This window comes from Anabrus simplex, chromosome 7 (assembly GCF_040414725.1).
Source record: "Anabrus simplex isolate iqAnaSimp1 chromosome 7, ASM4041472v1, whole genome shotgun sequence".
Classification (NCBI taxonomy): domain Eukaryota; kingdom Metazoa; phylum Arthropoda; class Insecta; order Orthoptera; family Tettigoniidae; genus Anabrus; species Anabrus simplex.
Genome location: NC_090271.1, coordinates 191,892,594 through 191,918,614, shown reverse-complemented (window position 1 = coordinate 191,918,614; position 26,021 = coordinate 191,892,594). Strand labels below are relative to the sequence as shown.

General features: G+C 37.5%; 1 protein-coding gene across 3 annotated transcripts in view; it reads left to right on the top strand.

The window, feature by feature from the left end:
- LOC136877030 (chromatin complexes subunit BAP18) overlaps positions 1–26,021 on the top strand; it is a 79,735-nt gene that overhangs the window by 7,232 nt on the left and 46,482 nt on the right. For 2 of the 3 annotated variants that reach the window (XM_067150831.2, XM_067150832.2), the window contains 2 exons: positions 5,715–5,806; positions 22,469–22,567. In XM_067150831.2, coding sequence (XP_067006932.1) covers positions 5,715–5,806; positions 22,469–22,567 — 191 coding nt within the window. Of the gene's footprint in view, positions 1–1,731; positions 1,759–5,714; positions 5,807–22,468; positions 22,568–26,021 lie in introns of all 3 variants that reach the window. The other variant, XM_067150830.2, reaches the window with a different exon arrangement.

Sequence of the window (26,021 nt, the reverse complement as noted above, 5' to 3'; positions counted from 1 at the left end):
ATTGAATGTTTCATTTTACTAACAAGTTCATTTAACAACAAGACTGATATAATGATAAACATTTGGATTTTTAGCCAATAAATATTGTACTAGTGTTACTCCAGTAATATTGGAAATTCGACAATGGTTTATAATACAGGCTATATTTAACTTCATAAAATCATTAAACATACAATGATGGTTCAAGGACAATTCAAAAATAATGAATCTATACAATTAGCCAGATCTTATAAAAAGGTTTCAAATAGATGGTTAATAGATGAGTTTCGTCTATAAGTTCTTAATGTCAAGATTTTAGACAATTGTGTTTATGCTTGAAGACATAACTTTTTGTTGTGACATGATCTGTAAAATATGTCAAAATATGTCTATTGGTGAAAAATATCTAATTCCCTCCATGGGAATTTAGAATTTTCCATTCAGTAAAATATTGTAAAATTTGTCACCCATGCTTGTAAAGCATATTTTGGCTTTATAGAATATGTTCATGTTCTTATTAAACCTTCAGTAAATGTTAACTGGCTGATGATGCTCACTAAAAGGAGTGAAACATGTACCATGTTATTTAATAAGGATCTAATTCTACATTAGTTTATGATGTATTGAATAGGTGGTCTGTTAATAAAATCATAATAAATTTGTATCACTAGTAGATCTTCAATACGGACAAAAAATGAAATTTATAACGTATCACTAGTTGCTGCAGCTACTTCTCCGTGTGTGATTGCAGATACTTTTGAATGTCCTCAATAACTGGTAACAATTGCCTGCTGCGATGACAAAGCCGTGTGACGAGTGAGAGTTCCGGGTAGGATATTCCAAGATAACAACGGAAGAGGATTCAGTGCAAAACCAAAGTTTGTAAGGTGCTATCTCAGTAACGCGGTGTCACAGAAGTGTGATACAAGTTTTGTTTTATTCATCGAACATAGACGAACAAATGAGCCGTCAATGAGCAATGCACATTTTAAGGTTCAGTTTATAGCAATAGCAATTATTCCTAAGAATTACAGAGGTCGACGTGGGGACTTCCGGCTTATGTCAATATTTACTCAAGCAACAGTTAAGAAAGTGCTTGGTTAATTGGATTATAGGACCTCTACTGTATGTACTAACTTTGGTTTTAACCTAGGATGCCAGGAATACATTCTCTCTGTCTCTCAATAATAGACATACTGTATAACGTGAAAAAATGGTCGCAAATTCTGCACACCAACATTCATGAAAAGGCACTATCATGCAAGTTAACATTATATATGCGCCAAAGTTAGAAGAAAAGTCATATTATGCAATGTTAAAAGTCCAGATATTCGCTGTTAAATCCAAAATCTTCAAAATATGAATGATGCATGAATTTTCTCCTAAAAAGGCCAAAACATGCAAACATGCAAACATGCAGGGGAAAACAAAGGTTATTTGGAATCATTAAGCCATAAAACGAATATTTGCAAAGTTTGAAAAGTGTAACAAGCTTATTTAAAAACATGCATTTGCATGGAAATCCAGGCTCTAGTGATAATCCTTCAGTTGGTGCAAACTAAGTAAATCTCTAGCAATAAAGTAGTGTTATGCAGTGGAAGGTGCAGGACCCTGAAGCTATTATAGCTAGTAAGCATTTCCTCATGTTGTACCTGACTTATACTTTATGTGATTCAGTGATGTCAAATTGTGCTAGAAAAGTTTTGTTGGATAGAATTTTTTTTACCAACTATTTCATGGCCTTTTTCCTAGGATTCACATGGCACAAGACATGTACAGGTAAGTTTGAAATATTTTACAACAGTAAATAAGTGAATAAATGAGATTCTTACATTTTTGGAAAGGATTTAAACGGTTTTGCAACAGTAAACAGTAATTAGGTCCAGTCACCTTGTTTCAAGAGGTTAATTAGCAATCCTTCACCTCAAGTCAGTACTGGTATGACTGCAGTCTCAGCTGTTATATCTGTCAGATGTGAAGCTGATTCTTTTCATGCTGCTTTGTGATGTAAAAATATTTTGTCCTGATGCAGATGATATTTAATACAGTGAAATTTTCCACAGAATGCAGTGCATTGAGCAAGTGAAATAATTTTACAACATGGCTGCTGCTTGGTTGGACAATTCTGAGCAGCATGTCGAGGTCAAAATATTTTCTGTTTGACACGGAGTATAGTTGCAGTTTTTTGTTACTACAGTTGACTGCTGACAAACTTCCCAACTGCTATCATCTTGCAGAAAGTTAGATTATAGATTATATATGTTGAGTATTGGTGGATCCTCAACAGCTCCCCCATCAACCATGACCTAGGCGTCACTGAAGAAGCATTCTAGTGAAGAGGTCGTGAGATAGTTTCCCATTGTTCTCCCCAGTATTGAACCATGTTTTGTTAAAAATTGCATGACTGAATAGTCTTGACAATGCAGCCTAAAAGACGGTTGGACGTCTACCTGTTTATCTTAAGACATCATTTGTTCTCTATATACTTAAATTCAGAATTTGAATATCTTGAAAAGTGGTTCATTGTTCTACTGTATGGCATTTAGAGTACAGTCAAGCAAATTACTGAAGCTCGCATACGACTGCTGGAATACTGTACTGGTACCTACTGAATGTGTGTGGTCTTCTTGTGCTGTTGTTCGTATGGTTTGTAAAGCGCAGTCTGTATGGTCAATCTGCAGTGAACCTTACAGTAATAGGGCATTAGGGCTGAGTGATCATCAACTGTGGCTTGTGATCAAGGTTCGAATCCTAGCCAATGGGTGCAGGTTTTTTGAAATGAAAAATCATTTCCTGAAGGTGTAGATTTCACTTAAAAGTTATTATGGTCCAGTGGCTGTGATTATATTCTTGATAATGTGATTTGAAACATGAAATGAAACACTTCCTTATCCAGTGAAAGAAAATGACAGAATGCTTGAGTAGCATAGTTGATACGGTGCTCACCTTCTGTACTCAACATTTGAGGGTATAGATCCTGCCTGGCTTAGTTGGATGGCATTTAAAGGTGCTTAGGTATAAAAGACCTGTGTCAATATATTTACAGACATGCAGAGAAATATATCCTTCCCAGGGAAAATTCCAGCATCCCTGCATTTTGTAGGTCTGATTAGTAATTCATTGATTTTAATAATCTACCCTTGATCCCATAGTCCCCCAGTATGGTGAACATCTTGTCCCTCGGTACCCTGTTATGTGCTTCTTCACCGGGCGAGTTGGCCACGTGGTTAGGGGCGCGCGGCTGTGAGCTTGCATCTGGGAGATAGTGGGTTCAAGTCCCACTGTTGGCAGCCCTGAAGATGGTTTTCCATGGTTTCCCATTTTCACACCAGGCAAATGCTGGGGCTGTATGTTAATTAAGGCCACGACCACTTCCTTCCCATTCCTAGGTCTTTCCTGTCCCATCGTCGCCATAAGACCTACCTGTGTCGGAGCGACGTAAAGCAAATAAAAAAAAAACTATGACATTGATAAAGAACGTGATGTCAGAAGGTATGATATAAAGGTAACTTGGTGTGGCACAAGTGATAGTTAAAATTATTAACAAAATTTGCCCTACGTATCAGTCCTGTGAGCAAGCTGATTAGTAGATTCAACCTACAACCTGTTTTCCAGTCAGTGACTGAGTCAGGGATGGAATGAATGAAGCCCCTATCTTGCGGCGAGGATAGGAATTGTGCTGGCTGCCGAAGCCTCTCACACTCCTCTGGGGCAAGGATTAAAATGAAATGATATTGGAGTGTGTTGCTGGAATGAAAGATGACAGGGAGAACTGGTGTACCCAGAGAAAAATCTGTCCTGCCTCTGCTTTGTCCAGCACAAATCTCACATGGAATGACTGGGATTTGAACCACGGTATCCAGCGGTGAGAGGCCAATGCGCTGCTGCCTGAGCCATGGAGGCTCTCAGATTCAGCATCAGTAGAAATTAATTGGGAGATTTGGGATTCGTTTTGTTCACATTCAAATTTGTTAAATTCTCTAATCCTTTTAATAGAAAGTTGTATCTATCCTATCTCAAGCAATACAAGGACACTGCAGTGTAATTATCACCATGCAGTTACATCATATGAAATGGTAGATCATACCTTTATGTATGAATATACACTGTAAGACACTGGAAAATATATCTTGAAGAAAATGGTGTTAACGTAAAATTTAGTGTGCTAGGGAAAAAAATCTCATTTAATTTTTAAAAACAGTCTGAATTCTCGATTTAAGAGTTCTTCTATTTCTGTAGTTATAATTTTGAAGTGTCTGGCTCCATGACAGACTGATCAATGTCTTGGCCGTTTGGTTCTTGGGAGGCCTGGGTTAGATTCCTGGGTGGATTGAGAAATTTTTATCTTAAATTGTTCATTTCCATGGTTCTGGTACTGGGTATTCATGCTGTCACCAACATTCTTGCAACATCCGCACCATACACACACTATCCTCTACCACGAAAAATGCAGGTTCCTGTACATGGTACGAGGGTAGCCCAGAAACTAATGCACCAAATTTTTTTCTTCAACAATTATTTATTGAACACAATGAAACTTGTACACAAGAAAGAATTATGTTTCTTCTACACTTCCTATTTTTCCACATAATCTCCTTCCCATTATATGGCCTTCCTCCAGCCAGACATAAGGGCGTGTATGCCCTGTTGGTACCACTCCTTGTTCTGTTCATGCAGCCGTTTCTGCACTGTGCGAATCACCTCTTTGTCATCATGACCTTACCAGCAGAAGCAATTGCTTTGAATTTTTTTCTTCTGTGGAGAGTCAGGATGGTGCCATTCCATCGATTGCAGTTGTGTTTTGGGCTCAAAATGGTGAACCCAGGTTTCATCACCCATGACAGTCCGGGACAAGAAAGCTTCCCCCTCAGCTTCAAAAGGTTGCAGTAACTCAGAATATTTTTTTTTTCTGAGAGTTTTATGTTCCTCCATCAGATGGCGCAGAGCCCATCGTGAACACTTTTTTGCGTAATCTAGAGCACTGATGATTACACCTACACTTCCTTTGCTGATTGACAGCTCCCGTGCCAAATGCTGAGTCGTTCTGTGTTGGTCCTCGCGAATGAGCACACCAGCATGCTGCATCTTGTCAGGTGCGACAGCCGTTGGTGGCTCCCCGACTGCTGCAAATCTTGGAGCTCTGCCGAACCGCTTTCAGATGGTCTCAACCTCTGTGCCCAGCGACTAACTGTACTTCTGTTGACTGCTGATGCTCCATAAACTGTACATAAACGTTTGTGAATGTTTCCAACCGTTTCTTGCTTCTCAGTGAGAAATTCAATTGCGATACACTGCTTGTAACGTATATCACTTACAGACACCATGTTGAACCGTTGCTGCAAGTAGCTATCTGTTGAAAGAAGTGGAAACTTTGCATGTGCACTCCAAATACTTCAAAGAATTCATATCTAAAGTTTCGCATTCGTACCATCGTTGGGGACTGTTTCTGGGTCACCCTCGTAAATGCCACCCACCCTTGTCAAAGGGTCTGTCTTATAAGGCTTGCATCAGACTAATAATAACCACACAAAATAATTATTATTTATAAGTGTCCGTTGAATTACTTTCTGTTTATTTGTAGACAATCTTTTGCTTTTTCTTGTTCTTTAAATTTTCTCTGGAGCTTCTGTTAGATGTACAGTATTTATCAACATTGTCCCATCTTACTTCTCATGGTAGCTTATTCAATAGAGAAACAAAAATTTGATTTGCTTATTTTTTTCTGTGTTAATCAGGTTGGTGAGATTTTTACGGCTGCTGGAGCAGCCTTTAACAAGCTTGGGGAGCTTACAATGCAGCTACATCCAACAGCAGACTCTCCAGCTGGGTAGGTACATTGGGGAGAATTTTGAAATTATTTTAAACTGGAACAATTGGGCTAATTTGTTCTTAGAAATCAAAAAATTCAAAGATGTTATATAAGTAAAATGAAGTAAGGCTAGCTTTCTTGATGCTTAAACATTTTTTTTTTTTTTTGGTGACATTTTTGATATGTTAAATTTTTTTAGTCCCTAGCTAGAAATCATTTCATTTTCCATTGCATTTTCTTCTTGAGTGAGTGAGTTTGCTATGCAGTTAGGGTTGCGTAGCTGTGAGATTGCATTCGGGAAATGTTGGTTTCGAATCCAATCGGCAGCCCGAAAGTGGTTTTCTGTGATTTCCATTTTTCCCAACTGGCAAATGCTGGGACTGTGCCTTAATTAAGGCAACAGCCGCTTCCTTCCCAATCCTAACCCTTTCTTACCCTTGTGTTGCCGAAAACCTTTGATGTGTTATGTGACGTTAAACCACTAGGAAAAAAAAAAAAAAGAAATATATATTCTGTGGTTCAACAGATTATTTTGTTGTTAATACTGATGTCCATTGCATAGTGATGAGAGAATTAACAGTGAATGTAATAACTTCACTTCATCTATCAAACTAACCTGCTTCAATACTCGTTGCACATACCCGCCATTGATGGGTTCAAAAGGATCAAGATACAGCTACTTCTCATTGTACTACTGGAAAACACACTCAAACATAGCTTACGCAAATAACCCCCAACACTTCCTTCTAGAATTCTCTGAATATGCGTATTACCAAAGTCAAATGCTTTGTTAATATCAGGATGGTTCTGATGCAATCTTGTTATTGTCCTTAGTTCTACTCAGTATGCTATCTAGGAATATTATATTAGTGTAGGTTCCTGGGCAAGAAGTAAATCCCTTTTGATTAGAGTTAAGATTTGTGTAACGTCTAACATCGAGTACACGTTCTTTGATTTTTCTGATCACCAAGCAAATGGAAATAGGCCTAAAATAAGCAGGATCCATTTTATCTCCCCCTTTATGGATTAAAATTGTTATTGCTTGTTTGCTTGCTTGTTTAATACACTCTGGAGTGCAACCAGTGTGGGAAGTCATAGACTAGTCATTTTTAACAGCAAGCGTCAAGACTCCATCTGGACCAGATGGCGTGTCAAATTTGATAGCTTAAGTAGCATTTGTTACCTCATCAACCAGATGAGCTCTAATATTGATCCTGGAAAGCGAATTAGAACAGCCAGCTCAACATCTACAGAATCCCAAAGATGTTGGCAGTGATGATTGGTATATCTGGCGAGATGATTAAAAGTATGGACGAAATGGGCATTGCCTTACTCCATTCAATCTGCAGTAAAGTGTGGAATACGGGATTATGGCCTCAAGACTGGGTTACTTCCATATTCGTACGCTTACACAAAAAAGGATCCATACTGGACTGCAGTAACTATCGAACTATTGCTTTGGTCATGTATGCCAGGAAAGTTCTATTATATATTAGGCCTATATAGAGATTTTTCTAGGCTTTTTGAAGTTTTCGTGTGATTAATTTGTCCTAAGAGAGGTTTTCAGCGTAACAGTGACTTTTCATTTCATGTGTTTTAATACATACAGTGGTACGTAAATATCCCAAAATAACTAACAACTGTTAGTGTTATCATAGTGTTCAGTGTTGTATATAATAAGTTAATTATAACCTGGGATTATAAATATAAATGTGCAAGAGCAGTGTGAAATTTGTGATTGATACATGTGATACTGACGTACTCAATGTCCTAAAATTTAATTTGATCTGTGATTATCCATCGATCTAACCGTGTGTTTCATCTGATAAAGTGATAATTTGGAAACTACAAGAGAGTTACTCCTTATTCAAGTGTTCAGTTTTGTACACACAGGGATAAATTAATTTAAGGCAGTATTTTATTTATTCGTGATAAGTGTGTACGACTTAGTGCGAATATCCTTACATCACAGAAAACCAATTTAAAACTGCGTGAGCCATTGTTGATTTGAACAAGTATATCGATAGTGACGGTTTACTATTTGAAATCACGGCCTACCAGATCGAAGGAAAGACGATCGAAGTGCCCTAACACCAAAGTGACAAATCAATATACCAAGTGTAGAGATAGTATTATAAAGTGATAGTGATCGTAAAGTTTAGTGCAGTGAGTCAATAGAAAGTCGAAGTGGTAAGGAATACAACGTAGAATTATCTTAAGATTTAAAACAATCATTCACTGAACATACGAAAAGATCTGCCATTTTGGGACCCAGAGTACATAGATACATAGATATATAAGGCGACCAGGCAACTGACCAGAGTGTCGACATGGAGATAGTGGTAAACTGCGCCACCTGTGCGAAGGAAGTTCGCTCCAATGAAGAATCAATAGAATGCGAAGAATGCGATAGATGGCAACACCTTGAATGTAGTGGACTAACGAGAGGGGAATTCAACATCATGCAGAGGGAGCATTGCAAGCTCACATGGATTTGTGTGGATTGCAAACCACGCACCATAAAAAGGAAAGATATAGAACAATCAATAATGACAAAACTCACGCAAAAAATCCAAAACGTAATGAACAACATGATCGAAAATATTGGAGTAATAATGAGAGAAGAGATCCAAATAGCAATAAAGACAGAATTTGACCAATGCCTCCCAAGAGTAACTGCAAGACGAAAAGCACCAAACATACCAAATAGGGTGGAGAATGAAGAAGCAACCAGAAACGCCGACCATAGTCCAAATGTAGAAAATCAAAATGGTGAAAGCAGAGACAAAGAGAGAAGAGAGATCGTTAAATTAACCAATGATCAAGACAAAGAAGATATGAATCAAAGTGAACTGATACAGGACATTTCTACACAACGGAAGAATGACCGGGACACTGTAGAAGAAAGGGCCGAGATGCGAAGGAGACAGAAACGGAAAGCAGATGAATCCACAGGAACTAAACCAGATGATAGCTACGAGCTAAGGGCTGCGGAACGAAAAGTCTGGCTATTTATTGGTAGAGCAAGCAAGGGAACTTCAACAGAATCAATAAAGAAATATCTAGAGAAAAACAAAATAGAAGGGGAGACAGAATTTGAAGAACTCAGAACGGTTGGCAGTAGGAAATCCTTCAAGGTAGGGATACCATACAAATATATGGATCTTGTATATAGTGCAGACTTCTGGCCAAAGGATATAGTATTCCGAAGATTTCGCTTCATGCGAAGCCAAGGAAGAAATGAATGGGAATTTCCGCCCCAACACTAATAACACCACACAGCTAAAACTACTGTTATGGAACACGGAAGGTGCGAGAAATGCCTTGATACATATTCCCCACGAAACACTTGTAAACATAGATATTATAATCGCTACAGAGACTTTCCTCTTAGAACCAGTACACATCCAAGGATTTTACAGTACACATTCATACGCAAAGTCTACCGACGGCAGGCCGGAGGGAGGTGTTTCATGCTTCTTCAAACCGACTATTGGAAACATAACCAGCGCCACGAAAGAAGACAATTTGCTAATTACAAGAACAACACTTCTCACAACAGTAGGCCTGTACATGCCCCCACACTGGACAACGGAAGATGCAATAGAACATCTAATGAAAGCATTGACGGAGGTGAAACATGATGAGCCAGTCCTTTTAGCAGGAGATCTTAGCTGCAGAATAGATAAAATCAGTAACAAGACCGAACTGATCCTGGATACACTCAGCGAGGAAGGCTTCAAACTCGTAAACGACCCAGAACTCAAAACATACTTCGCACACAACGGCACCAGTTCAATTGATTTAGTATTTTATAGAGGAAAATATGTCCGAAATCTGGCCCAAGAAGGTTTATGGTCGTCTTCTGCAGCACCAAGCAGAAAACATATCCCCATTGAAACTACATTTGAAATAGAAAATATGCAGACAAAATACTTTACTAAGACCACCAACGACAGACCATCAAGAAAGATTGATATAAATATCCTCAAACAAAACGAGACGCAAATAGAAACTTCAGTGCAGCTCATAGATGAGGGCAACACAACTGGAGCATTAGAACTAATAAATAACATACTTCAACAAGCTCTTATTCCACCAAGACAACGTAGAGCTCAGCCCTGGTTTAATGAAAAATGTTACAAAATGCATACAGAAACACTAGAAGCGTTACACGTAGCCAAAAAGATAGGAAGAGATGAAGATCTTAAAACCTATGCAACTAAGAGGAGAAATTACAAGCAACTTTTGAAGGAAACGAAAACTGCATTCATGGAAGAGGAAGCGAATAGAATCGCAGAAGCAGCAAAGAAAGACCCATTCATTGCCCTGAGGAAACGAAATGTAACACAAGCCACAGTTATACCGATGAAAGAATGGGAAGAACACTTCAAGAAAATACTAAATCAACAGAACATTAATGTAGCTGTGTGCAGAAGCATAACTGAGGAATGGACTCAAAACCCACCACCGATAACACCAGAAGAGATTACAGACGTCATCACTAAAGCGAAAAGTAAGAAAGCCCCTGGGCCAGATAATATTTGCATGGAAATCTTAAAAGACTCATTGGAAACACTACTTCCTTTATGGACCAACCTCTTCAGCAAATGCCTGCAATCAGGGACAATACCGGAAAGCTGGATAACTGCGAAGATTAAAATGCTATACAAAGGTAAAGGGGAAACAAAAGACACAAATTCATACAGAGGAATAGCACTGGAGAATAACACCTTCAAAATCTATACTAAAATACTAACGAGGAGACTTGAACAGGAAGTAGACCCAAAAATACCAGAATGCCAATTCGGGTTCAGGAAGGGTAGAAACACAACACAAGCTGTAAAATTTCTTTTGGACAAAATAGAATCAGCACTAAGAATGCCCAAGGGAAAATACTACGCAGTCTTCATTGATTATAAAAAGGCTTTCGATCTCATAGACAGAAAACAACTACTACAAAACATCGAAGACATGATTGGAAAGACACACTACATTAGTGAAATAATAGAAGACATCTTGACATACGACGACATTGTAGTAGATGATGGCATAACAACGTCTAACAAAATCAGGCAGACAAATGGTATACTACAAGGGGACCCCATTAGCCCAACACTGTTCAACATAGCCACTGCGAACATCACCAATATCCTTCGAAATACAATGGAGACGACCCTCCTGATGTACGCCGACGATATGGTCATAGCGGGCCCCAACAAAGAGGAATTACAGACGACATTAAACGCCCTGGCAAAATGGGCACTGGAGAATGGTTTCGAGATAAACATGAAGAAATCAGCGCAGATGACATTCAGGAAAGGGGGAACAGCATCACCAAAGGACACGCTAGTATTGAACAACGAAGAGATGGAAGTGGTTAATAAATTTAAATACCTAGGCATCACCCTGCAGACAATGGGTCGATCATTCAGCTATCATGTGGAAGAAAGGACAACAACGGCTATTAAATACATATGTGGACTCAAAAACCTTCATCGTTTATCGCTGAATACAGCTATGACTCTTTTCGACGCCACAATAACACCAATAATAACATATGGCATAGAACTAATATGGGAAAATCTAACGTACAAGAACCTCGAGAGAATTGAAAAGGTGAAAGCAAGATTCATAAAGCACTGCCTGCGAATAGGGAAGTATGCACCATCGAGACTTGCCTATGCATTAGCAAAAGAGACCTTCTTCATAGAGGATATCAGGTATAAGCTAAGCCTGCCATCTACTGACGCTTACCAGGCACTTCTAGCTGCTAGACAAAGGAAACGAATGGACATCGACTTGGAATTTTACAGTACCGATGCAATGCAAGACAGATCATGGACAAACGCTAACGAAGAACAAAGACACACAATCACAAGACTAGCCATTCATGGCTACCACCACAAGTTATGTACCAATAAGAAATTCCACCTACCAAACGGGAATTGCGTATGTTCACTCTGTGGAAAGTGCTGCGAAAAATACCATATTGTGTTATGTTCAAAAAGGACCAAAAGCATCACGCAAATTAGCAAAGAATAATTTCAAATTTGATGTAATCATATTGTATATGCCCTTTCAGGTGCTTTTCCTATTATATATTAGGCCTATATACCAGCGCCCAAGGCCATTTATCCTGAGAGAAATTCCTCCAGAACAATCAGATTTTGTTTGAAGTCGAAGCTCAATGGAGCAGATACTTAACATCCAACAACTCATTGAAATAATGAACGAGTTCAACATACCAATGTTGATTTGCTTCTTAGATTACAAGAAAGCATTTGACTGTGTTCGTTGGTGCAAGATTTGGGAAGTATTGCATGAAATGGGTGTTTCTCTTCATCTTACTGCTTTGATCAATCATTTCGTGTGGCTATTTCTAGCCGGGTGCAGCCCTTGTAAGGCAGACCCTCCGATGAGGGTGGGCGGCATCTGCCATGTGTAGGTAACTGCGTGTTATTGTGGTGGAGGATAGTGTTATGTGTGGTGTGTGAGTTGCAGGGGTGTTGGGGACAACACAAACACCCAGCCCCCGAGCCATTGGAATTAACCAATGAAGGTTAAAATCCCCGACCCGGCCGGGAATCGAACCCGGGACCCTCTGAACCGAAGGCCAGTACGCTGACCATTCAGCCAACGAGTCGGACACTGCTTTGATAAAAAACATATGAAAACAACACCACTCAACTCAAGCTGGACTGTGATTTATCAGATGCCTTTAGAGTGAATTGTTGCAGCAGGTAGAAAATGAAAGTCTTCTTCAGCTTGGATTGGAAGTGAATAGCAGCAAAACGAAGGTGATGGTTGTTGATAGAGGAGAGAAGCTCCAATTTAGTGGTCGTCTAGTTGGCCTAGATATTGTTAATGCATTTGTTTATCTTGGCTCCTTGCTGAGCAACACTGGCAGCTGTGAGAAAGAAATCAGAAGGAGAATTACTCTTGGAAAATTTGCTACGGATAAACTCTGAAACATCTGGCGTGACCGAGCAAACAGTAAAAACGCAAAGAAGTGTCTGGTATTTGTCTTAGTATTTTAGTCTTCTTCTATGGCTGTGAATTATGAACAGTGAAGGCCAGGGACAAAAAGCCCATCAGCACATTTGAAAGAAGAGCTCCCAGAAGATGGCTAGACCAGATTAAAGACACAACTCATGGACCTCTTCGAGTGACTATTTGGAAAGCAGAAGACTGTAGGCAATGGCAACTGCTGGTGGACACCGTCAAGTAGTAAAGGTAAGCATGAAATCACAATACTCAGACAAGTTATGCGACTGAGAAGGAGACCTCATCTACACTGATGATAGTGTCATATTGTTCATCGAGACTAGCTCTTTCATCGTTTGTAATATGAAAAAGAAATTCTTCACAAATGCACATATTTTCATTTGAAAACTGATCACTGAAATTTTCAAAGATGACGTGTGGGCTAAAGGTAGAAAATGATTCGAATCTCAGAAGTCTTCAGGCTTGATAATCTGAACAAGCAAAAATTACCTCTATTGAACAACCTTTGGGGTGAGTTGGAACACTGACTACAAACAAAACCACAATGCTTACGATCTGCTCCCAACCTGCTCAAGATTCTACAAGAAGAATGGAAATCGATTCTTGTGGAAATGTACCAAAACCTGGTGGACAGCCTTACTAGAAGATTTGCAGCTGCTATAACAGCAAAAGGCAGATCAATGTCATACTAGGAACATCATCAGAGGCTATTTGCAAATGGACATCTGTCTGAAAACTTCTGGCAATATAGTGTATGTGTGGAAGAATGTTTAAATATGTACTGTATAAAAAGCTCTGCCAAAAAAAAAATTTTAAAAATGGGAAGGACAGTATAGCCTTCAGTAATTGTTTTTGTTATATACCGTGTTGCAGTAAACATTCAACTTTAAAATTAGAAACCATATTTTGAGATTATTCACATAATTCGTATCAAAACAATTTGTTCACGTCAGTAATCTCTTTTAGACAAAATCTCCTGTCTTCTCTTAGGAAATCATGAGACCTATCACCATAAAAGATGCAAAGCCAGAGTAGGTCACTAGTTTTCAAATTAAAATTTGCAAGGGAGTGGTAACTCAGGGGCACTGGCTACTGACCAAGGTGGCTGTGGTTCAAATACCAGCCAATGAATGCATGTGGGATTTTTTAAATGAAAATTCACAGCCCAATGTTTCGGTTTCCACATAAAACTGGACGTCCTGTGCGCAGAGTCACAATAAAAACAGTCAGTTTAATGACAAGCCTGCATTAAAATTTGTTGTAAATTAAAACTGGTAAAGAATATAAAGGTGTTGCTAATTGTGACATGCTGGGTTAATTGTACTATGAGATGGAGCAATAGTCTGAGAAATAGCTTATAGCTAGAGATCAGAATTTTTCGGTGACTTGAAAATGAAAACCTACAACCTGTTTTCCTGTCATTGAGCGGGTCAGGGGTGGAATGAATGAATCCCCCATCTTGCGGCGAGGATAGGAAATGTGCCGGCTGCCGAGGCCTGTCGCACTCCTCTAGGACATTGATTGATGACCGACAAATGAAATGATCGTGGAGAGTGTTGCTGGAATGAAAGACCGGAGTACCCGGAGAAAAACCTGTCCCGTGTCTGCTTTGTCCAGCACAAATCTCACATGGAGTGACCGGGATTTGAACCACGGGACCCAGCGGTGAGAGGCCGATGTGCTGCAACCTGAGCCACAGAGGCTCACTCGACTTGAGAACCCATAATATAGTATTTTAAAATAGGAAAATTGATGGCTTGGAACAGACAATTCAGTAGTTTCAAGATATATGAAACTTACGCATTTAAAAAATGTATACTGTATTTACATATACATTTCCATTTATTTAGGAACAACCTCCTGTATTTACAGGCTGCCACTTAGTACAAGGTAAAACATATCAAATTTTCTGTACAGATCTATTAAATGAAGAAAACTCTAAATTATAAAGGAACAGTATAATTAGTGCAGCATTTCAGAGCTGTAGCTGTAGAGGTGGTGTCTCAGGATCTTGATGAAGCCTCGGAGGACGAAAGTCACAATTTCGGGGATGAGCTTCACAGTTAATACATTAGATGATTAAAAGAGTATGTTCTATAAAACTGTGATGCTTATCTGAAAGAAAGTTATTGTAAGTGGGAGAAAAGACATCTACAATCAACATTTGCTCAGGATTTCCATAACAAATGAAGAATGCAGTGTACACAGTAGGCATAATTCATGGTCATACTGATTAATAATAAAATAATGTTCACCATTTCCCCACTTTGATTTTGTTTTTATTATCCTTTACAATCCTTTCACACTTATCATAATAATAAAACTCGCACTCAGATTTCTTTGCAGAGTCTTGGTTTATTACTAACTTAACAGTTTCTGCAGGATAAAATATTTCTAACATTTTTCTTTGTGAATTGACCACTTAAGATCATGCTGCAAATTCATTTGGTCTTTGAGGTTTCCTCTTCCTCCAGTACTCCTCCTTCATATGGGCACTATGCTATTTCCTCTGTTCATCCATCCAGGCTCTTCCCGTCTTTGCAGTTCTTTCGACTTTAAACCCTTCCAAATTTTGAATCATGATCTGAAATATTTTCCTGTCTAACATCTGAACTTCCTGGGGCCTATTCCACAAAAGTATGGTCTCGTACATTACAAGTTACTAGTGTGGGTTCTTGTAATGTATGGAGTTGTACATTTCAGTTCCGCAAAAGATTGATAGTCTCTTGTATATTACTAGAGAATTGTTACAAGTTTTACAAGTGACAACATATCAATAAACATACTACGTCATAGCATGAATCAGCTGTTCATCTTCATATTCCTTTCATTGAATTAGGTTATGCTTGCCTCATTAATCTTAATATCGTATTTTAAGTTAAGTTATTTAGCAAAGATTCAAAGAACTCTAATATTTCTGTGAATTTATCAATGCTACAATGTTATTTTTCAGTTTATTTCTTTGATGATAGGAAATTACTCCGTTATCATCACCCATTCTGTTCTTCCGCGATCCTCGCATATGTTCCACGATAGTCTGACATACCCACCTTGGTCTGTCATTTGGAATCGGATGCCGCTAATGACTACATTCAGCCGCCAAACTTAATTGTTACAAAATTGCACACTCTGCATGAATTGTTTAAATGGTGTCAAGCAAAGGAAGTTATTCATTTTGAAGGAAATAGAAAGAAGGAAAGATATTAATTTTGATGCATTCAGCGAGAGTCTGAAAAAACAAGACAAAATAAAGGGTTGGATGGAAATATTTGATTTGGAAAAGCTCATGGAGCTTTTGAGGGGAAAAGTTGTATTAATGATTGGAATTACTTGGAATTAATGATTCCAGGAATGTCCTTCTTGGAACATGTTTGTTCAGTATTTTCAGGTCAAGGAACAATTTGAGGAAATTTTATATCATTTATTGCAGCTACCACAGAATGTATTGACCTACAGACCGAAGATTTTGCCATCCCATGCATATGTGCAATACCATGGTACTGACCACAATTTCCTAGCCAAAGCAGTGTTGTTAGTAGGCCTAACTGTTGTTTAGCAGAGAGAGATTTATTTCTGTTCGTAGGATGTTTCAACCTATGATAAATATCCATCAAAAGTTCTTCCACTTGTATTGTGCTTAACCTAAAACTCTCATTGTATTCAAATAGTGTTAAACTGGAAGTTTATTCTTTCCCTATACAGACGGTAGTTTTCATTTTCATTACCATCACTATCACTTCTGCTAGACCACATATTTATCAAAATGTATCTGAAATAAATATATTTAAATAGCACTAGTACATTTATATATTATTGTCCTTTCACTGGTAGGGAATAGTTCCCAATCCACTAGTAAATTACAAATACTAGTACTTTTGTGGAACATACCTATAAAAATTCACTGGTAATTTGTAAGTATGGAGTAGTAAAGTACAACTGTAGAAAATTCTTTTGTGGAACAGAAACTCTGGTATTTGTACCAGTTACTAGAGAATTTACTTGTAATGTACAAGACCATACTTTTGTGGAATAGGCCCCTGGACGTTGGACTTCTCTAGATCTTTACGAACTTCCTTAATCCATACCATCGTCTTCTTGTTCCACAGGTAGTCGAATAACTTTTTGGTTAGTCTGGTTTAAAATTTAAGAATTTCATTTCTAAGTCCATATTGAACCGAGAATAATAGATAAGTAAAATTAAAAATCCACCTTTTCAATACTAATATTATACTAAACAAGTCATAACATTTACGTGGAACTAGTTTCGACGCTGGTGAGCGTCATCTTCAGCCAAATAACAGGCAATTGTAAATAAACATACCAAACCGAACCCCATGGCACTACAGCCCTTGAAGGGCCTTGGCCTACCAAGCGACCGCTGCTCAGCCCGAAGGCCTGCAGATTACGAGGTGTCGTGTGGTCAACACGACGAATCCTCTCGGCCGTTATTCTTAGCTTTCGAGATCGGGGCCGCTATCTCACCGTCAGATAGCTCCTCAATTCTAATCACGTAGGCTGAGTGGACCTCGAACCAGCCCTCAGGTCCAGGTAAAAATCCCTGACCTGGCTGGGAATCGAACCCGGGGCCTCTGGGTAAGAGGCAGGCATGCTACCCCTACACCACAGGGCCGGCTGTAAATAAACATATCGTCATTATATCAATGCACATATAAACACTCTTAATATGGGACTTTTGATGCCCCTAAAAGTATCTGGAGAAAACCTCAAATAATCACAATTTCAGAATCTTGAAGTCACGATTAGAACAACATAATTCTTTTTACTCAAGTTAGAACTGTGAAAGTATTGAGTTTGACTTAGAACCGTAAAATTCTCAAATAAATAAAGTCTTATCATAAATGATACTTTTAAGGGCATCATAAGTTTCACAGTTTGCTTCTGAATTCATGATTTTTCATACATTTTTCCTAGTTAAAATACAAAATTTGTTTAAACGTGATTTAAACATGAAAAATGCAATTTTTATCACAATTTGCAATATTCACAGCCTTAATTATAGCATATCCCAGTCAAAACACAAGCTGCTGTTCTAAGCTGTGCCTGGTGTATAAGCAGTAAATTTACTGACTTGTATGATAACTAAATATTTGAAACATTTGCTCTAGTAAACTTTCATCTGATAGTACAAGAGTTCATGATTCTAACTTCCTCGCTTGGGTATTAAATTTGATGTTAATATTTCTAGCTCTTATTTAACTCAACAAGCAGTTACAATTTAAGTATCATGTTGAGCTAAAATGTTGTCCGGCTCCTTGGCTGGATGGTCAGCATGGAGGCCTTTGATTCAGAAGGTTCAGGACTCAGTTCTTGGCTAGGTCAATGATTTTAACTGCGTCTAGTCAATTTCTATTTTAACTGCGTCTGGTCAATTCTTCTGACTCAGGGTGGTTATTTGTACCTCTCCCAAGACACTCTTCATATACATACAACACATCATGTTACTAGCCACCACAGAAACATGCAATAGTGAATACATCCCTAGCATCAAGTTCCAATCCACATGTGACACAGTTCGTACCAACAACCTTACCAAGGTGTGGGAAAAGCAGCGGAAGCATATGAAGAAGTTGGTCTGAAATGTTCCTAATTCTCATGAATTAAGCCTGCACCTGGTCAGAAAATGTTCCGTAGATATTGAATAATAATTTGTAAACCTCTGTTAAATTTATAGTAATTTTAAATTACACATTTACATTCTAATTTCTTAATTTACTTCCCACAATTATGGGCTGCTGCATTGGACAGAATGTTATGTTTGTATATTATATATGTATATATACACTATATAAGATAAATGAACATGAAACTTAACAATTTAAAAGTACATTCATAAATAAGTCCACGAGTATGTCAAAAATGGAGAGCTAGGATTGGCTGTACGTCAATTAACATTATCTGCTGTAAATGTAAGCTAGCATTTTATTTAGATTCTCTTCTTTTTCATAAAATGTACTATGATACTTAACAGAATCTAAGAGATGTTGAGAAGTATTTCTATGAGAGTTTGTGTATTTATATATACTCTTGTGCACAAATTTGATACTGCAAAATTAAATTCATTCTAAGTCTACATAGTTTCTCAGCATCCTTTTTTTTCCTCCATTGTTTGAACTTGACTCTTAAAAATATTTAATTTAATATTTTTACTGCAACTATGCATATGGGGATTTTGTACATGGGAGAATGATTAAAATATGTCTGTGTTAGTAAAATGATGTTTTAAGAGTTCTGTTTTTTTGTAATTTGTAGTAAATTATATTGTATCCAAGAATAGACCGTGGAGTAAATAACCTAAAAGTATTCTGTTTCAAATAAAATTTAGCCCTTTCATACCTGAAAGAAAACTTTAGGTGTGAATTTTTGTTTGTACGTCAAAAACAGGGTAAAATGCTCTTACAGTTTATTTTACAAAATGAGAACTATCATCTGAAAAACAGCACCCACACAATTGTACATGTCAGGACTTAATTCACTCCTTACAGAAAATAAAAAATAAAAAAAATCAGCTCAATGCATGTGAATATACACATGTACATGATAAAATGTTCTATTTTACAGTGTGGAACGATTGAAAATGAAAATCTTATACATTACATTTCTCACTCAGAGTATGTTCACAATTTATATTCACTAAACAATTTACACACTTCATTGATTACGTTCTGATATTCAGTAAAGCTTCTAGATTAATGTGAATGCAATAAATAAATAAATAAATAAATAAATAAATAAATACTTACTCTTGGCATTACTGCTTCCCGCCATCTTGCCGATGAACTGTGTTTTTGAACTCTTCTTCCTGCACCCTGGTGGTCAGCCGCTTAATAAAAACAACTGAAGTACATGCTACGTGTCCTGCACAAGCACTGCAGTGTGGTATAGCGCTAAGAAAATGTTAAATACGCTCGGACATAAATAAAATACGAACCCCCACAATTGTGCGCACATGGTCTGAAAGGGATAAATATATTTTGTTTCTATATATTGAGTACTGAATATTGAATTACTGAAATATCTCCATAGTTCCCTACCCTGTGCAACATTTGATTATGCACATCTTGGAAGTGGTTATTGTTGAATCGAAAAGTCATATCTTCAGTCTAACCATCATCTTCTACTATATTCTTGCTGCCTTTCTATTCTGTCATTATTAATGAAATGAGCCTAGTTCTGAGTGCTGTAGGTGTGGCATTGAAAAACGATCAAACAGAACCGCAAGCACTAATTTGTGATATGACATTAAAATATTTGATACAATGATTAGGAAAACAGTAACATTATCGGCTGTTAAGACATTCAGTAGAGTACCGTAATTACATGCTGCTATAATGCTAACATGCCAGACAGTGTTAACAAGTTTAAAATTTTGTTGAAAATGTAATTTTATGCTCCTAATTTCTTGGAGCTACACTTGTAATACTTAATGGTTTGGTTTTTTTGGTTTTTTCCCTACATCTCTGTTGTTAATGTGACAGTGTTGTCAAGGAAATCAGAACATTTCTGTTATCACTCTTGTATGTGATTCTCGAGTGCGAGAACTGTGAACATCTGAACAGCTGAGTTGAGGATACTCCCGCAAAAGTGACACTTCACATTGTGGAGGTTGAGTTTTTATGAACAAATAGTTGTGCCTTTAAAGTAGAATCATGAATAATTTTCAAAAACCACAGCGTTAGATCAGATGATTATTGCAGTCTGCTGTTGTCATCCCTCTTTTAAATGAAGTCCGTGAATACTGATGAGCACCTTGCACATTTGTCACAGTTACGTGAGTGGAGTAATTACCGAACAGTAAAGCCTCCAACATGCATCGAAGTATCAGTATTTTTCCATCCAAAGTTTCGTATCATACAGCATCTGTTAATTGAACATCTCACCTATTATCAAGGTACACACTACTGTGTGCTCATTTTCATAAGATCTTGAAGGTTTTACAATGAAGCATGAAAACAATAACCATAAAAGCACATATTGTGAGTTGAGTTATGTATCGAAAATAAACACCTGCTGTTCCAGACCTTTTTGTAGATTTGTTTAAGAGCTACAAATGTTACCCATATCATTTTGATGGATTTCCCAATAGTTTAAGCAGCATATTCACTTTAAGATATTCTGGATATGCTATTTTGTTGACTTGGTCTAACTTTATTTAAATTACCTGCACCCCAGATAGGCTAGCATAATTATATATGGTCCAGTGTTCTCCCCAGAAATTTTCATCAGCTGGTTGGCAGGAATGAGTAGCTAATAAAATTTCATCTCTAGTGTTCTACTGCTAGTTCATAATCATGTAACACCAGGGCTTACCACTCGATTGCTGTGGAGTGCCATACGGGTTTGTGACGTCGTGTGGAATTGAGTGCTCGCATGCAATTCCCTGTTAATCCAGACACCGCTCACACTCTACACAATGTGAGAGTAAAGCTAAACATTTAACCTCTGATGTAATTGAGGCAGTTATATTGATAGTAATTATAATATCTAATAATGATTTATCATTTAAATAAACAGTTTTACAGTATGAACATTTTAATTTTAAGCACCCAGTGATTTAAATATGTATGAATATTATGTAACTAGCACTTATGTAGGTTACGTTAGCCAGGCGACCTGTAAAAACGGCAAGGTGGTGAACCCGTCAAAAAGGTCCTAGGGAGAACACTGTGGCCTGTAAAAATCTGGAAGAAATAAGCTTTTTAGTGGTGAAAGAATTAGTGAAGTCTGTTGAGTGGTTCCCAGATTAATCTCCACATACAAACAGATTAATAAATTTCCTTTCTTTATAATATCAGTAAACTGTGCCGGGTTGAGTGGCTTAGTCGGTTGAGGCACTGGCCTTCTGACGCCAACTTGCCAGGTTCGATCCTGGCTCAGTCTGGTGGTATTTGAAGGTGCTCAGATACGTCAGTCTCATGTTGGTAGATTTACTGGCACTTAAAAAAACTCCCGCAGGAGTAAATTCCAGCATCTTGGTGTCCCCAAAAACCGTAATAAAAGTAGTCAGTGGGACGTAAAGCAAATAACATTATTATTTAATTCAGTATGCTGTAAATTATCCATAACAGCTACACATGTGCTTCTTTTCATATCTGCAATTCAGATTGTTCTATGAGATCTAGTCTTTGTATAAATTATATTAAATTATAAAAGCTATGAAGATCAACATTGTTCAAGATAAAGGACCAGGTGAAGAATATAGAGGGACTAGATTGAATTTTGAGGTCAATTTGTCTTCAAGATAGCAGTGAACTAAACAGAATATGAGTGGTTTGATAGAACAGTGAGAGATTCCTTTTAGAGTGGGAAGAGCTGTACCAGTCATATAGGTGTTTGCCAAGGAAATCTGCAGAAAAGGTGTGGTGTTGTGCCTCTCATTCTATCATCAGCATTCTCCCTTGAGGAAGGATAGTGGAATCACTGATATTCTTTTACCAACTCTACTGTGGATCACCAAGGTTTCAGCCTTACAGTTTGGTCAATAATATAGTGCCTTAAAATAAAATTAATATTGCTAACTTCAGTGAATATTGTGTTGATTAAGTTTTACTTTGGATCTTTTAAAATTTAATTTATTCTGCATTACAGTACTTCTTTATTTATATTTCTCTTTGGAGTAGTAATGAACTGTTTGCTCCTTATTTTGTATGGCAGTAAATGGACTGATGAAGAAATTGAAATGTTGCGGCAGGCCGTTCGACACTTCGGTGAAGATCTCAACAAAATAAGTGAACACATCAAAGGCAGAACGGTGTAAGTTCATTTTACCAGGTGGAAAATATTATGAAATTATTCTCTTCATATAGTGCTTGTAGATTGCTTCTTGGAATAAGTCATCTCTTAGATTCTGTTAAGAGTCGTCCTTCCATGGTTGTCCTTTAACCTTCAAATGGCACCACATATTACGATTCCAGTGATGGTTCAGAACATTTTCAGTGTTATTTTACTTTCCACATAAGATTGATGAAATTGTGGTTACTAATTTTGTACTATTGAAATGCATATTTTGTCTGTATTGTCTAGTAGACTTGAAATACAGTAGAAGTCCATTATGGCAAGAATTCATAACGACGAAATTATAAATTTACTCATTCAGGACAAATATTTCAGATTCCCTTTGGGAATCAACATCTATATCATGTGATGGCCAAGCAGGCATAAAGTTTTGCATAAATAGGCTATTACTAACAGAAAAAATAACACGCTTGATCACTCGTAATAACGGATGCACTGGTGACAGGGTTCTCGCTGTAACCGAAGGATGATAGTTCACAAGATATTAGAATCATTCCGTATTGACGGTTTTCACTTTACAAAGGAAATTTAATATGTCCTCCTATTCAATAAATACATATCTCCGTCATTAGATGGAGTAATAATAGTCAAACATGTTTCAACTCGTTTGAGCCATCTTCAGTGAAAAAAAAGGTTAAAGTTTTTACATAATTGATGCTAAAAATGTATTGAAACATAATGAAGAAAATATTGAAAACAAATGAGACATGACGAAAATTTAAACAATTCAATATATACACATCTCCATCATAAGATGGAGTAATAATCAACTTGTTTGCGCCTCTTCCGTAAAAACAGATTCAATTTTTTTTACATAATTGATGCTAAAAAGTGTTAAAACATAATGAAGAAAAGAATGAAAACAAATGGGACATGACAGAATTAAATCAATAAGTGATTATGGCGAGGTTGTGGACCTCTTAGTCTAAAACTTGCAGACCGGGCGAGTTGGCCTTGCGGTTACGGGCACGTGGCTGTGAGCTTGCAACCGGGAGATAGTGGTTTCGAATCCCACTGTCGACAGCCCTGAATATGGTTTTCCATGGTTTCCCATTTTCACACCAGGCAAATGCTGGGGCTGTATCTTAAATTAGCCCACGGCCGCTTCCTTCCAACTCCTAGACCTTTCCTATCCCACCATCGCCATCCCATACATTTTACCTGGCACTTGTTTTCTTCTCAGAGTTAGTTTCTCAAGTTTTCGCTGCCCTCTTAACTATTTGTGAGGGCGACTCAACGAAGACAGACTGTCATTTTAAATTTTAGCGCAGAATTCATCCTCGTTTTTTAATTGCAACACACTGCAAGTTTTAGACTAAGAGGTCCACAACCTCGCCATAATTACTTATTGTTTTAATTCCGTCGTCTCATTTGTTTTCATTCTTTTCTTAAATCTGTTTTAACACTTTCTTAGCATCAATTATGTAAAAAACTTGAATCTGTTTTTACTGAAGAGGCGCAAACAAGTTGATTATTACTCCATCTAATATTGGAAATGTGTATATATTAAATTGTTTTAATTTTCATCATGTCTCATTTGTTTTCAATCTTGTCTTCATTATGTTTCATTACATTTTTAGCATCAATTATGTAAAAACTTTAAACTTTTTTCTCACTGAGATGGCTCAAATGAGTTGAAACATGTTTGACTATTATTACTCCATCTAATGATGGAGATATGTATTTAATGAATAGGAGGACATATTAAATTTCCTTTGTAAAGGATGATATTTTAATATACGAATTTTCAAGGGACAGAAAAACTGTAGTTACAGTGGTGATTTTGCTATATGCCATACTCGCTATAGCGAACTTCTACTGTATATAGTTTACTAGCAAGATACCCATGCTTCGCTACGGTATTATACTGAAATTTATAATTGAATGCCTATTGTTTTAGATATAAAATCCGCCGAAATTTGCGCTCTGACTCGTTCTCTGCGAGATTCCGCCAAAATTTGCGATCTGACTCGTTTTCTGACAGATTACACCAACGTTCCTCCCATTTTTCAATCTTTTTTCCAGCAATCGATTTCGTACTTCCCGGTCTAGGTCCAGGTATTCCACCCGGTCAGTTGGGTCCCTAAATCTTTGCCATCTATTCCTATAAGCATTTTTAATATGGATCAAATCCTTCAGGATATCTGGCCTGGTGTCGTCTTGGGTGCCTTGACGGTACTCAACCCGCAGCCGGACTGCATTCTTAGTCTTTACCCATCCAGGACCCGTTTCCAGCGTGGTCCGCACATTTGAGGACGGTCCAGAACATTTATTTTTATTATTATTATTATTATTATTATTATTATTATTATTATTATTATTATTATAGATGTTCTGGACCCCACAGCAAGATGCAAGACCGCTACTTGGCGGTAAATTACATCTGCTGCCATTGTCATTTATGACAATGTGACCAGCACCATTGTCGCGCGTAGACAAGTGTGCGGGATTTCTGGCGATACGAATGACATACTTCCGAGCATTATTGACCTTATTATAGAGGTGAACAATTTGACGGTCAATCTCATTCCTATCGTTCATTTCAAATGTGTTTAAATTTTTATTTATATGCTAGGAGAATCTACTGTAATCTAAGAACGTTCTCCGAAGGAAAATATGGCTATTGAAAACGGAACCCCAGGAAAGATTAAAAATGATCGGTTTATGATCAGAATACGTACTTCGAATATCTACAGCCCGTTGGCAGTCATTTGACAGGGTCAGGAATTTTACAATGCTTGGTAAAGCTAAAGGTTCAACCTTTACCAAGCATTGTAAAATCTTGAGTCAATACGGACAAAAAATGAAGTTTTTAATACTAAATAAAGGGTCAGGAATGGAATGAATATCTAGCGACGACAATAGGAATTATGCCGGCTGCCGAAGTACTCCTCTGGGGCAATGATCGATGAATGACAAATGAAATGAAATATTGGACAGTGTTGCTGGAATGAATGATGACAGGGAAAATCGGAGTATCCGGAGAAAACCCTGTCCCGCCTCCGTTTTGTCCAGCACGAATGTCACATGGAGTGACCGGAATTGGAACTATGGAACCCAGCTGTGAGAGGCCAGTGCGCTGCTGCCTGAGCAACGGAGGCTCCTTATAAGTACATTATGAAAAGTAAAATCAATTGGTCTCACCACCTTAAGTTTATTTACACCCCCCCCCAAAAAAAAAAATTAAAAGAAGGCATGTTTCTTTATGTTTAAATGAGATTCCAAACACCAATGTTCACATCTATTACCTTCAGTTTTGAGATATAAGTATCCCCATAAAAATAATTCACTTCCTTTCACACTCCTCCCCCCCCCCTAAGTGAATTTTCCGACAAAAAAAAAATGTGTTTCTTTAATAGTAAAGGATCTTCTAAATACCTATTATCACTACTCTAACTTCTTCGTTTTTTTA